The sequence below is a fragment of the Thunnus maccoyii genome, chromosome 12, assembly GCF_910596095.1.
Source record: "Thunnus maccoyii chromosome 12, fThuMac1.1, whole genome shotgun sequence".
Taxonomy (NCBI): domain Eukaryota; kingdom Metazoa; phylum Chordata; class Actinopteri; order Scombriformes; family Scombridae; genus Thunnus; species Thunnus maccoyii.
Window position 1 is genome coordinate 23,215,420 of NC_056544.1, and position 15,680 is coordinate 23,231,099.

Genomic DNA, 15,680 nt, shown 5'->3' on the forward strand with positions numbered 1-15,680 from the left:
GGTCGAATGTGAATGGAAACCAGTGACACACAATACGATCTTGTGTCTTATCAGCTCCAAATGTCGAGGAAATGTCTGAAAAATATGAACTTCAGCACCCAGAAGTGATGCATCGACATGCGAGTGTTCACACATTATCCCAAGATGGTTATCCCATCTACAAGCCCTTTAGTCACACTCAATAAATAGATATTTGTAGTGGTCTGTTTACAAGTTTAACCATATATAAAGGAGCTGTTTTGGCTGTGTCACTCCTCTTAAGTAGCTGCACTGTTTGTTTTAGTGTTAATGTTGAATGTTGTTTACAGTGAAATGGCAGCAATGGTAACACTGAATTTTTGTCAAGTCAAGTTTTTGTTGACACTTCTGTGTTTTCTTGCCAAAAAAAACCCCACAAATGTATCCATTTATCTTATTTTTAATTACAACTAGGAGGCAAACATGAACATATTTTCCCACTCAGCTGCATTTATTTACAGTCAACATGACAAAACATGAACACATCAAGTTTACTTATCCAGCTAGTTACTCTGTTTAGGAGGACGTTTCCTATTTTGCTCTCCAGTTTTTTTAATTCAAGTCACTTCCTGTGGGCAGAAAGGTGTGTGTATCCAGCACCAGGATTAATTTCAAATCTACAGCATTTCAATTAGTCCAGAAAGCCTCATCTTGCTTAATAATGTTTTTCTTTCTTTTTTTATAAATGTATGTTTGATTTGAACTGGAGGGACAGGAAATATGGGACCCGTGCCAGCTAATAAGTATGCAGCCTTACCACATAATAAAAGTCAAAACAACATTTCAGTTCATTCTGTCGCTGTGTGCTTAATCCAGCCATCAATCACACTTAGTGTTTCACTTAGTGTCAGGACACCGGTAAGAGTCTGATCAATGGATGGGAAACAGAGCTGAAACCTGACTCCTGTCACTCAGCACAGGTACACCGCTGCATGTATGTCCTGCGTGTGTCTAACATGCTAAAAGCAAGCGTATGGATCCTGTGTTATCATGTGAGACACCATTTATACGATGGGTACGGTTGAAAACATAGGAAGCAGCGTGCATTAATTTAATGGACCTGGGGAAAACATGGGACCACAACAACAGTAACACTGTTTAGGAAGGAGCTCTGATGAAGTGGGTTTGGATTGGACGATGCGTTGATGGGCCGGAATAGCTGAGTGAGTGTCCTTCTTCATCAGGGGGGGAGAAAATACCTTTTCCATACTTGAAAGCTATTTATTGAGTTAGAGTACAGGGCAAAAGCGTCTGAGTCGCGGAGTGACGGACAGAGTGTTTTTGTGGATTATGGATTTCTCCCCCCCCACCCCGTATCCGTAATTCGATCCTGGAGGGAAACGATGGAATAAGTGCAGAGCTGCTGCCGTGGCGTGGACAGACGGGCTGTGCAGCTCTCTTTTTTTTCTCTACTAGGGCTTGTTGATGGACACAGAGTGCGTTAATAAAAGACTTGTCCACTTTGCGCATCAAAACAGTGGAATGTGAAGAGCACATAATCAATGACTGTGGACAGGTCAGGATGCTATCGCTGTCTTCTTTCTAACTCAGTCTCTATTTCCCTGCCTCTCAAAACCCTCTGTTCACTCTTTTTTATGTGCAAAGTCAGTATCAAACTCTAGATTCACATATCGGACAGCAGCCAAAAGTCGGAATTATGTATACAGTAGGTATTCAATAACATCTCTCACTAAGCTACTGACATGAGCTACTGTCATCATTACCTTTATTTATCCAGGATAAGGGATTTGCTGAGCGGGTATGTTCTTATTCAGCACCACCCCACTTAAGATTTCTACAGCTGCACGGTTAGCCGCCAAGTACAACAACACTTTTCTACTGAGTTGGCCTTTGAGCAGCTCAACTGGAGAAACTGGGCTGTACAGAAAGAGTCTCAGTCAACGGTAGCTCAGTGGTTGTCGCTGAAAGAGGGGACAAATGATACCTGTTTGCTTTTCTAAACCAAAATTCACCCAACCAGTCAGAAGAGGTTTATTTTGATTAGTTAAAGGTGTCAAAATTAGTTGGTCAATTGGCGACTGCAGTCCATGACTCACTTTTAACGCTTATAAATGTATTCCTGATAAGATAATGGCAGAAAAACCGAAGTTATGCTTTTTCACTTGTGATGACGTAAGACAACAATCAAATATGTTAGATAGTAGAAACAGTGGAACGGTAAACACGTGTGGAACTGGAAGATTGTTATTTTTATTATTTCTGACCCTATTAACAACCTTAACACTTAAAAGATAGTCTTAGCATCTACTAGAGCTCTCTCGTCTACTGAGGGTAGTCAGAAGTTATGTAAAATATTAACACAATCCCTATGCTATGTGCACTATTGCATAAACCACAGACTGAAATAATAACAATAACAATAAGCCTATGAACTAGAACACCGTTGTAGAGCTACAAAAAAAACCCTAGCACTGTTGGTTTTGGTAATATTTTGGGAGGGGCCTTTATTAGATAGCGATAGTGGAGAGTTTACAGGAAATAAGAGAGACACAACAAAGGTCGTTCGGTTCCTGGTCGGCATCTTAACCCTGAAGCCCCTCTGAGTTTTTAACAATAACAAAAATATACTGTAGAATATCACCAGCGTCATCCTTTAAACTTACAGTGACACAACAAGTCTTCATACTTTCTTCCAAATCACTGCTCTGATTTAATTTTTGTGGATGACTTTTCATATTGTAGGATGACTCATATACTGTATGATACAAATACAAACTATAATGACTTAACTGTACGCCTCTTACATCATTAAGCATCGATTAAACTGGCTATTTCACTTCCTCTCTATTGTTAAATGGCATTGGTATTAATGCTGCCTCAGTCTAGCTCAAATGGCAGCAAAATTATGACAATTGTTTCATGTAAATCAAATTTAAAATCTATAACTTTGCGATCTAATTCCTTGTCCTATACTGTATCTATGTGGTCTAAACTTACATGTGACACCTCTTGCTGCAGTGTAAATGTAGCATAAAGTCAGTGTGAGTTGCTGTACCTGCAGTGGAGGAAGTCAGGGACAGGGTTGTGGACACTGAAGGAGGCTGCGTCAAGGTCTCTGCAGATCTCCACATTGTCTCCAGCCATGAGGCGGACTGCCGCCTTGTTCTCATCATCAAAGACCTGCCTCTGGAGAGAGGCGCACAGCAGCAACATGAAGTCATCTAGAAGAGGAGAGCAGACGAGAATAAAACAATCGTCATAATTTATTATCATATCTACAGCTTATGAAAAACTGTCTCGAGCTCATTACGAGAACAAAGATGAAACGTACAGATGAGGAATGATGGATTGGGTCTGGTGCGGAAATCTGGAATATAGAGCCATTTGACGACATTGGACTCTGTTGTAGAGTTTGGAAACCTCCAGGGATAGTCTGAAATGAAAACAGGCACCATTATCATCAGACATACATATAAACATCATTAAACTGTCAAGTTTATTTGTAGAACATTTTAAGAGGACAGAATTGGCAATAATAACCTTGACTTGGCAACAGATTAAACAAGGAAAACTACACAATACAGACAGAGGAACACAAGCTTTTATGTGATATCCTGTTGTCCTTTTTGTAATTAACATTGACATTTTTTCTGACTAATACTGAATTAAGTGAAAAATAATTTATAGTTTAATTAATAATGAAAATAATCATTAATTTCCACCTGAAATCATAGAAGTCACCAGCTGTTAAACAGTTTCCTGTAATTGTCTGGTTATCGTGAGTAAATCTGGCTTAATCGACCACACAAACCTTTACAAGCTGCAGGCGGGATCCCGATGCAGATGAAGTACTGGAAGGTCAGCATGCAGGCCAGGAAGAAGCAGTACTTTGGCCAGATCTCAGCGATGGCTTTCCTCCTTCGTCTATACATGACTGCTATCAAAGCAAAGGCATGAAGCATTGCATAGAAGTCCATACGCTGCCCGATTACATTGACCCCCAACAGCAGGCACGTCTGTGGATTGAATACCAGAGAAGAGACTGTAACAGATGCATGATTCCTATCAGTTTCTTGATATAACATTTAACTGTCTCTTGGAACATCTTGGACAGAAATACACATGACGTGATGGGCTAATTTAGTTTGCACACACATTTTCCCATCCATGTATTTTTAGTGATTTCCACTCCACAATACCTCAAGTCCAAACTTGTAAAAGAAGTAGTTGATAAAGTATTTGATGAAGCTGATGATGCCGATGTCCAGGTGCTGCCGTGTGATGTCATGGAAGATAATCCTGGCGGCGGGAGGCGCCAATTTGTTCCTCAGTCTGTAGTATTCCTGATGGCGGTAGATGGTCACCTCAAATGCTAACAGAGCCAACATCACTAGGTTGTTCTGCACAGATGGTAAAAAAAAAGAGGATATTTTTCTAAAAATGTGTATTTCTTTTGTTAAATGCTGAGAGTTTTAAAGATTCAAAGATACACAATCATTCGCAGTATTCATAGGATTCACCTGATTTCAGTCATTAATTAAATAAAAACATCAAATATGAGTTGCCACTGGCGAAACTTTGAAATATCTGATATCTGCTTTAACATTTTTTGCGACTTTATGCTCATTATTTGATTACTTGTTCTCCCCTAAATGTGTATCGCAAACTTTCAGCTGATGAATGTTTCCACTGCTCACTCTGAGGTAGCCAAGCAGGTCGTCGGACTTCCTCAGGCCAACCCAGTTGGCTGGATCCACGGGTGACCTATACAGCAGAGAGTCCTGCATCTCCAACCTCTGGTCCTCTCCGTAGCTCTCTGGCTGTGGACAGAAATATGTGTAAGTGTTGTCGGCTCTGAGCGAACGCAAACTTTAAGGTATTTACGTGTCCGTGTCGTCCCAGCTGAGATATCTACAATGAAGTAAAATCACCTAAATCTTGGTGCAGACAGTTGGATAATATAAAATGTGAGTGTGCATGATTGTGTATTGTGATAAATACAATATATTTACATATACAGTTACTTCTGAAAGGATTAGCAAATGAATTCTTTGTGATTTATTGGTGATAATGATAGAAACACTGTATGTGGTGTGTCCAGTTTTCTGTTTATATTCACCATAGTGCAGTTCTTGGAGTAGGACGGTGGGTTTATGATCTTCAGCTGGTACAACATTTTACACACGATGATGACACACGTCCAGACAGAGCAAACACTGGAGGCAAGGGGCCGATACTGGCTATAGGGTAGAGCGAAGGCCCAGGATGCCAGGAACACATAGTTGAACAAAGACACCTGTACAGGATACAATACAGGTGATGAAGACAAAAAAAAAACTGCCACATAAATCCTTTTTCCACTGTCATTCTCTATTTTCCCCCTCTTCTTCCTCCTACAACAAAAATCATTTTTACATGTCATTTTCACAAAGGAGTTATTTAAATTAATACAGAACAATGTGAGGTAAATCAAAAAAAACACATAAAACAGGTGATCAACAGCCATGAATGAAACATCATTACGATACATTAGTCTAAGCCTATAAAGGGGAGTTTTAATAAGAATCTAACAAACTACACCTGAGGAGCTTATCCAGATTAAAACCCTCAGACACTTTGTTCCAAACTCAAAGAGTCCTGATGGCAAGAAAACTCAGATCAGCTCTGTTTTCCATCTATAACAGCCGTTACAGGTTACTGAAAACCTCCCCTAATTATCATCTGGCTTGTCTATGGTGTAGAAGACTATTCTGGTTCATTTCAAATTAGTCAAATTAGTCCAAGATGGCTCAGTGTTGCAAGAGATCAACTTTATTTATACAGCGTCTGAGCAATAAAATCACACAAGAAAATTTGAGCAAAATGTAGATTTACTGTGACTGTGTGTTATTAAGCCTTACATACTGTATCTATTTTTCAAATCTATTTTTTCATTCATAAATACCTCATCAGTCATTAATAAATGGGTCATTAATTCTTAAATGAAGTTCATAGAGTTATCAACAAAGTTCAGGAACAAAGAACATGTGTTATACACATCCCATTTCTGCACAATAGAGTATTTAGGCACACCTTATCCGTTCCTGTCTCCTTTTGGCTCAGTTTGTAAGTCCCTCCCATCCTAACCACTTTTATTTCTCTCTCCTTTCTTTGAACACAGGAACAGGGGTCTCCATCCAGCTGATGAACTGATGAGACAGCTCCCCCACTCAGAGTATCAACCTCCTGCCTTGCTCCCTCCTATCTTCCCACCATCAGCCATCGTCATCTCATCGGCAAAATACCATACGTCCATCGTCGACCCCCCCCCTTCATCCCTTAACCCCCCATCCCACGTTCCCCCTTCCTCCCTCCATCACTTCATCCCTCCAGCCCTAATCCCTTCCTCGGGTTCTCCAACCCATCCATCATTCAACATCTCAGCTCTCTTTCATTATCTCAATTAAACTATTTGAAATCCATATTGTTGTTGTTTATGGAGAAAAAACATCCAAAATCACACTATAGTATGGTCAAATGTTACCCTTACAGCTGAAATACACCAGGCACCGACGTGACCCATCACGTAGGAGAGGCAGAGCGAGGTTTTCTACCCGCTACACAGACTCTGTCTCTGTCACTGCATGCATATTGAGTTTTGCAAAGTGATAATGCACTTGGTTATGCAGGTTTCAGAAGCATAGGCTAAATTAACTGGCATTGAATTAATTAACTAGACTGTTTTAACTACAGGATCATGGATACACATTGATTTGATTGATTTATTTAAATGTGCAATGTAAAAAAAAACCTACAAGGTTGCACTGCTGCGTTGCATTGCCTCTGGTACCACAAGGTATTTATTTTAATACTTTTTAAACAGTTTGTACTCGTTTTTTTACGCAGTTCTATGTAGTTTTTACCTATTGGAGGGCCACATAGCTGCACATAGAGAAAAAAGAAGTAAAATAGAGATGAGCCAGATGAAAAAAACAAGTGATTTTTGAATTTTTGAATAAATGCAGGTCAAATGTTCATCAGCTGCACAAAAATTTAAAAAGTATTTCCATTTTTAGGTCACTTTTTTCACTTTAGGAGAAATCACACTAAAAGAACAGTGTTTAACAGTTTACAGCATTTCACCTCAAAAGTGAAGTAAATGTTCTTCTTCTTTAAGGAAGATAGTGACACTATAGTTATATATGTAAAAACAAATATATGGTTTGAATATTTTTCATTTCACATGTTGAGTCTGACCACAAGCTACAAAAAAACAACATGGAAGAAACTTGGCAGTGTGCACGTGGCACAATGTAAACCAGATGATGTGAAAACACTCAAGAGCTTAATTTCTTGGATAAAATCCACTTTAAACATCTTTTAATGATAAAAAACACATTTCATGTACTGTGCAAATATGGGCCATCACATCTTTTTTTACCAAAGAAATCTAGTGAGGATCCTGTCTGTTTTTATGGCCATAACTGTTGAAATTTGTTTGGTATTTTAAAAAAGAAATAAAGACCTATCTTTTTAATCTGGTTTTTCATGTGGGGTAATCTTACCTTTTTTGCAATTTATATCATTTTTCCTAGTGTTCTCTGTTTGTTTTGATTAAGCTTATTTTGATTATTTTTTTCTGTTTAACAATGCTTTTAAATCCTGTCAAGTGAAACAATTTCTGCAACAGAAATGAAATCGTTATTGTTATTATCTAGCATGTGCCAAAAATCACACATGATACATGGGTATTTATTTGTTTTCTTGAGTTTTCTTTGGAGTTTTCTATTTCTGAGTTGTCCAAAGTGGATTTCACAATAAAATCTAACTCTTGAATGTCTATTTCTCCCATTTATCTGCTTTGTAAGCAGATATATGGCAGCTTTCAACACAATTTCCTTCACGCTTTTGAATCAGTCCTGTACAAACTCAAGGTTAAGAAAATGAATTGTAGAAACATCTGGCAGCCTTATACGTTTACCACCTGGGATTGTGAGCTACTGTAAAGTTACTCTAACAAGTCAAATCAAACTCAATCAAAATCAGATACAATTTATAATTGTTGCAGATTCTGAAATTAGTCATATCTCTTTATGAATCTCAAGTGTTAATACCTCTTTGACAGAAACCAGGACGATGTAGCAGGAAACAATCTTGATGATGTGGATCTCCAGCAACCACCAGATGAACAGCTGCAGTTTGTGGAAATACTCCAGGAACTTGAGGAGGAGCACAGTCAGACGGTCGACCACTAGGTGCCATTTATTCTTCAGATCTAAAGAGAGAAGAAAACCAGATACATTTACGTGGAAAAACAACAAAACTGAAGAGGTGCATATGGAAAGTGTTTCCAGTTTTCACCACTTAATTACAGCAGTATGTTCTCCATTTAAACCTTTAAATATTACTATCCAACTCCTGGCATTTTGCTGCCTGTGGGTTCTAATCCACTGACTCAAACTCCAACATACTGATAATATTCTTACTGGTTAACTGGTTAAAGGATTAGCCTAGTTATATTCTATTTTTATGTAAAAAAATGTCCATGAAAGTAGCAAAACCAACAATTGGTTGATCCTACAAGTATTGTCTGTGTAGCCAAAGCCTGATATAACTTAAGCCTGACATATACTTCATCAGAGCTGCTTGTCAAATGGTTGAATAGCTTCGTAAACCTCCTCCCAACACACCTTTCTGACATCGCAATAGAGGGAGCTGTGTCCGACCATTTCTGTGACTTTCTCAAACTGAAACAGACAATCCAACATTCACACCCACTTCAAATCGTGACTGGCCAACTGTGCAGAGTTTGAACGTCTCTCTTAAGCTCTCTTCATTACACAACTATTTCTGTCCCTTTGCATGTGAACAACCCAGAACAACACTGTGAATGCCCTTCAGGGGGATTCCATCTCAAAATGTGCACCGTTTTCCCTCGTATTTAATGATTACTAGTCTCCAAAATCTCTAAAAGAAACATCAATGAGCCACAGCACTGAACTAAGTGACACGTTCCTTCATCACCACTAACGTGGGCACTGTTCTGAGTCAATACCACCTATACTTTAGTGCACAATCCTGCTGAATGCATGGCTGAAAGTAGTCCCAAACAAGCACAGTATTTAGTCCTGTTAAAGCAGGCTTTATCCTTTAAGTCATGCACTGCATGTGACTGTATTCATATGGCACAAAAATACACAAAATAATACACTAAGGATCTGACCAATCTAGAGGTTGTCAGAGACACATTTGACTACAGTAACTATAAATTATAAATACGAATCATTAAAGCTGAAACAATTAGTTGTTTAATCGATTACTCCATTGACAGAAAAAGATCAAAATTTGTTCAGTCGTCCCCACGTCTTAAATGTGAATATTTTTTGGTTTTCTTTGTCTTCTGTGGTAAAATGTGAGTTTTGTAATGTTGGTCAGACAAAACAAAACATTTGAAAACGTCACCTCGGGCTCTGGGAAATTATAATGGGCATTTTTCACTATTTGCTGACATTTTATAAACTAAATTTGTCATCAATCAACCAAGAAAATTATCTGTAAATCACTCAGTAATGTAAATAATTGATGAGTTGTCGCCCTACAAACCATCTCCAAGTCATAGGATACATCTACATTAAATTAAAACCAATTAACATGTTAAAGAAATTATGTCTTCACTGTGTGTAGTAAAGGATTTAAATATCATGAAGTGATGTGTGGCAATACCGGGTGTAACTGAGGTCAACATAACAGCTAAACACATTGTACATGTATTGTGAGGCTGTAAAATGGTTTTCAATGTGAAAGCATTTTACCATATACAGAACATGTCAAAATGGGTGGAAACATGCTTAAAATTTGTATTCTCTGGCAAACTGTTACTTTAATTAGCTGAGAATCTACACTAAATATTTAGTTTTATATTCTCACAAAGGATATAAAAACTGCAGCCACAGTTAGATGGTGTATGTTTTTACAAAAGCCGTATTATCTCAGGTTTATTAGAGGCCTCATTGTTTGGATTAGAAACTCTGAGAGAGCATATAGCTCATATCGCCCACAGCTCATTATAAACTGAGAGGCACCGCAGGGTTGTGTTTTATCACCTATTTTATTTTCTGTGTATATAAACAACATTTTAATTTAAGACTAGTGTGACCGTCTGTGTAAATAAGCTAAGCTTTAGTTGGCCTTAGTGCGAAGATGTAATGGGTGAAAGTGAGTGCTTGAACTATGCACTTGTGTCATAACAGAAAATTTAGGATAAATATTGCGGAGACCAAAAATCTGCAATACAACGGATTTTTGCTTGCGATGATTAATGGCTGGCTGGTGAGAGCGCAGACGGCAGATAGTTGGGCAACAGACTGAGCCTCTCTAAGAGAACTTTGGCCCGTAAGAACCGTATGTCTTCGAAGCAGACTGAAGAGCTTACAGGCCGAGAGAGACCTGAGAGAAAAAAACATGCCCGATGCTGCGCCGTCCGTCTACACAACAGCACATGAGTCTCAGCTGTAAACACACACAGAGAGGAGTAAACATGGCCGGTCATGTTACAACCTCACAGATAAGGCTTTAATATAGTTTGGAGGACACACAAAACCTCACATGTCCCAATAAATCTCTGAAACTTTATGAGTCACGCAGCCTCCAGATACAGATACATCTTTTGTTGAGATTTTTATTTCTTTAGATATGAGTCAGAGAAACTGACATAGCAACACATTCAAACCTGTATGTTGGCATGGCGACATGATATGCATGCCAACTATATTTAGATACAGTATGAAGAGTACATCATTTAGTATGACCCTTTGGTGTGGTGTAACTAAATAAAGGACTTACAGTGTGTCTCAGCAGGATTTGGAAAAACTTGTCCATGCATTTATCTTCAGAAGACTCGACTACTGTAACAGTGTCTTTACAGGTCTCCCTAAAGAGTCGATCAGACAGCTGCAGCTGAATCAGAGCGCTGCTGCTCGAGTCCTCACTAAGACCAAGAAAGTGGATCATATAACTCCAGTTCTCAGATCTTTAAGCTGGCTTCCTGTCTGTCAAAGAATTGATTTTAAAATACTGCCGTTGGTTTATAAAGCACTGAATGGTTTAGGGCCAAAATACTTTTCTGATCTTCTGCTACATTATGAACCATCACCTCTCAGGTCGTCTGTGACAGGTCTGTTTTCTGTCCTCAGAGTCAAAACTAAACACGGAGAAGCAGGTTTCAGTTTTTATCCAGAAAACTGCAGGTCTGCTGCAACTCTCAGTTCTTAAATCAAGGCTCAAGCTTTTGATTAATATCTTACACTGCACTGTAACTTTAACTCTCCTGTTTTATCTGTCTTATTCTATTTTAGCTTATTTTTATTTCCAATTTTTTTTTTATATTGCCTTGTGTTGCTTTACATTCTGTCTTGATGCCTTTTATGTTTTATGTAAATACTCTGAATTGCCTTGTTGTTGAAATGTCCTATACAAATAAACTCGCCTTTCCTTGTAACTGTACCAACATGGAGGACATTGTTTGTTTTTTTGACCCCAGTTTCTTAGTCACCATGGGCTAAAAACGAGGACAGAAAAGCTAAAAGTGCAGCAGATCCCCATTCATAAATACAATGCAAGTGTTGTTTTTGTTATTGCAGACTGGCTGCATCTGTCATCTGCTGGGTGAGTGTTGGACGTGACCTAAACCCAAATATTTGCAAGAGAAAAAGCATACTTTGTACATTACCGTCACAATCAAACTGATTTATTTGTCTACAAATTGGAACAGGAACTTGAATTTTAAATCTGAAACATGGACGTATTAACAGATGCTGCAACTGCTTGACAGAAACAGTCTTGTAGACACATCCATCGCTAAAAAAAAAAGTTTTATATGGAAGAAAAAATGTGATACAGACAACTTTGGAAACCCTGAGGCAGCAATGTGATTGGTAGCACATGTTCTCTGTATCTTAATGATATTAGTTTGAAATATAAATAAGCTCACCCTCTGTGTTTTTGCCTTTTTTCAGCAATTTTTGTGCTTAAATTTTGCACACCTCCATGAACTTAATGAGCCACAAGTTTTGCTGTGCAAGACTAGCAAAGGAAAATCAAACATTTAAATTATTTGTGCTGAAAAATTTACCAAAACTAATCAACAACAATTATGTCTGTTAACCTTGAAAGTCGTTTCTTAAGAAGAAATACCAAATATTAGCTGGTTCCAGCTTCTCAACTATGAGGATTTGCTGTTTTTCTCAGTTTATGTGATGTATGTAAACTGAATATCTGGTTTTTGTACTGATGGTTGGACAAAACAAGCAATTAGGAGACATCATCTTGGTGTTTGGAAAATTGTACTTGGCACGTCACATGATGTTTTGACATTTTATAGACTAAATGATTCATCGACTTGATTGATAATCAAGAAAATACTGATTAGTTGATTCTGTGTTGCAGCTGCTCAGTACCTGAGCTCTGCTCGGTGCTCGGTTCTGGCTCGGTCCCCACACTGCAGCGGTGGCTCTCGTCTACGCTGGACTGCCGCGGGTCGGAGAAGGTCCTGGGCTTCACGCCAGTTATGTCGGTGTCATCCATCACCACCACCAGAACCTGCTCCTTCTCCTTCTCCTTCTCCGTCCCCCATTCCCCCTGCTCCTCCTGCTCCTCCTGCCGCTCCGCCTCTGCTGCTCTGGGCAGCGCTGCGTCCACTGAGCTGGCGCTGAGCATGGTGAGGTCTGCCAGGCTGCCATCCGGGTGCACCAGTCTGACGACATGTGAGAAGTCGTTATAAGCAAAGACAAATACTGAACGCACACATAATCACTCACATACAACTCTATTAATATACTTATGAGGACCTTTAATGACTTGCGCTTTTGATGTTGTGTGCAGTTTTTGTAGCAATAAAGAAAGCTGACTTCATATCTTTTTCTAAATAATGATAGCAGACATGGCGCGTTCTCTGACTGGCATCAGCTGCTTCACCAGTCGTGCTTCACCAGCAACGACTCGTTCATTAAGCTTTCAGTGTTGCTGACTAATGTTCATGTATGTGTTTGTTTAAGGGGAATTAATTCAGCTTCTTTTCTGCCAGATCTGCTGTTCTGGCAGCCAGCGAGCGTTTTCAACCACTCCAACCACTTTTTGGTTGTTTTGCTTGGTTGTTTAATGTTTTGCTGATGCAGTAGTTCGTATTGATTGCCTTTGTCTCCCAGTGCCTGCTGAATAAACCCAATTTCCCTTGCTTTATTTTATGTAACTGCTTGTTTTTTTGATCTTTGTTCAATTTCTTTTCACCCACTTGAAACAATTCTCACTCTGAGACTCACATCAGCTCACATCAACTTTATAGGACTCTAGCTGATTGGGTTAAATGAAAAGTGTGCTTCTACACTATTAGAGCATTTTTGACCCCTAATTTCAGGACTATTTAGTATACTTTTAAGGGCTTTATTTCTCTAGGTATCTATAACCATGCCCTAATATTTACTTGAGTAAATGACCTTTATCCTTTCTCATTTTGACTTAAAACATGTCTTAATCTTCATGACAGTACAGTATGTTGACGAGGATGCTATTTACAAGTCGTAAACCGGTAATTACGGTAACTCCAATAAGACATGATGCAACATTATCATAAAAATAACCTCATCCTTTCACCCTAAACACAAAATAACAAATTCAAGATGTTGAGGCAGGCAAACATTCCTCATATTTAAGGGTTTTCCTCACATTCTTATCTTTATGAAGGTCCCCATAAGTATATAAATACAACACACACACACACACACACACACACACACACACACATACGATCCAGCTGATTCTCAGAGGGCTCCGATGCAAATGTCAGGATAGGAATCATCAGCTCTGTGTCCACTTACAGAACAGCAGAGCAGTGTTTCATCAGGCATTGTAATCGAAAAGCAGTGCACATTCCTTCTGCATTCTTTAAAATAAACTATGTTGGTTTTTCTTTCGGTGTCTGAGGGATTTTTTTTTTCTTCTTGCAGTGGATAAATGGTAGTAGCTGAAGGGAAGCATTGACCCTTTAAAAGTCTTCTCAGGCAATGGGGCGAGGTCAGAGGTCGGGTTTGGCTTGCATGAACCGGCCGCATATCAAAGCAAGCATTTTCGTTACCCAGTGGTCACACTTACTTGCTCTGTTGAGTGGAAATTTTTTGCTTGATGCTGCTCAGAACAATAAAGTTACACAGAAGTCAAGAGGAAACAGTGAGGACAGAAAACCGACAAAGGCAGGCTGAAACTAGCACTTGAAATCACTTTAAAATATCCATGTAGTTTCATTAAGATGCATGAAAACCGTCCAAAAGGCAAGTGCGGTTTTGGGGGGAGTCGAGCTTTTTCAGGAAGGGGGTAATTTTCTGGGGCTCAGTGCATTAAACGGGTACGGATAATGGAAAGGAACAGCTGTTTTTTTTCAAACATGCTTGAGAAAGAGGTTATCCATCACAAACGTTGGCCAGTTTGTGCAACTATTAGACTTTTTTTTTTTTTTTCGGCTGGGTTTGCAGGCGATGAACCATCAACAGAGAACACAAAAAGAGAAGGCTACAGGCAAAATAATAAAAAAAACAAAAACCTGAAAAGAAACATCATACATGTCAGTAAAAATACCCAAACTCCAGAAGTAAGATATTTCAGAAGATCATCAATGTCCCATCATTGGCAAACAGGGTAACAGGAACAGGTCAGTAAAGTGGGAAAGGACTTATGGCAACAGGAGGAGAGAGTTCAGACTCGGAGGTGAAAGTGGGATGGTGATGGATGCCACAGAAAGCAAGCAGATACCCACCTATTCATGATCAGATAGACACGCCCATTGACTTTAGCGTGGCTGTGAGGAGAGGAAGAAGAGGAGGAGGAGGATGGCAGAGGAGAGATGGCAGCGGTGTCATAGAGAGAAGCAGAGCAGAGATGGGCTAAGCAAGTGGCCGCGAAATAATGGAAAATCCACCACAGGACAATAAAGTTATAAAAACACTACGCCACAGGCTGTAAAAATGCAAATGTCGTAACACAGAGCAGCGCGACAAAGAATACAATGACAGATGTGTGAGGGAACAGCGGTTATGATGGCTGTTTAACACGGTGTGTGATTTTCCTGCACAGTGTGATGAAGAAGGCTGAATGTTTTTCACCGTACGCTCATCTAAAGCCTGTTCAGTTTCATTTATCTACACTGTCGTTTGCTTTTTTGAATCACTGATTATTCATGTTACTTAAACTGCAAAAAAACAAAGGAAAAAATGACAAACTGTAGAGAGCAAATATATCTTTAGTTAGTTTTGTCAAGTAACATCAAATAACTGGTTGCACCAAAAGCTGAAAAAGTGTTTCAGTCCTCTTTCTTGAAAAATGTGGTACAAATAGTTCTGGTTGATAATTGAATATTATTGACTTTCAGTGTAATTATATTGTCATGAAGGTATTCCCTTGATTCCTCAGATTCTTCTAACCATCTGGATGAAAACATATTCCATCTGCAGCACAATAAAAAAAAAAAAAGATTTAACCTCTCTCCCAAGTTGTGACCCTTTTCCCTCCTCTCAGACATTTATCTTTCAGAGAAACGGATGTTGAGCTCTGTGACTCAATAATACAAATACATAAAAGACACAACATACTATTTCTTCCTTCTACAAATGACTGTCATCAAAATGAATGATTTCTTTCTGATTTAATGCATAAGTTGAACCTTGCACATCACGTTG

The 15,680-nt window shown here is 38.9% G+C and overlaps 1 protein-coding gene across 3 annotated transcripts in view; it reads right to left on the bottom strand.

Moving 5' to 3' along the window:
• The window catches only part of LOC121908099 (piezo-type mechanosensitive ion channel component 2), a 98,063-nt gene that overhangs the window by 28,941 nt on the left and 53,442 nt on the right, over positions 1-15,680 (bottom strand). For all 3 annotated transcript variants that reach the window (XM_042427799.1, XM_042427800.1, XM_042427801.1), the window contains 8 exons: positions 12,414-12,709; positions 8,073-8,233; positions 5,099-5,275; positions 4,677-4,799; positions 4,179-4,379; positions 3,791-3,995; positions 3,311-3,412; positions 3,035-3,200 (listed from right to left, as the gene is read on the bottom strand). In XM_042427799.1, the coding sequence (XP_042283733.1) occupies positions 3,035-3,200; positions 3,311-3,412; positions 3,791-3,995; positions 4,179-4,379; positions 4,677-4,799; positions 5,099-5,275; positions 8,073-8,233; positions 12,414-12,709 (1,431 nt within the window). The remainder of the gene's footprint in view (positions 1-3,034; positions 3,201-3,310; positions 3,413-3,790; positions 3,996-4,178; positions 4,380-4,676; positions 4,800-5,098; positions 5,276-8,072; positions 8,234-12,413; positions 12,710-15,680) is intronic.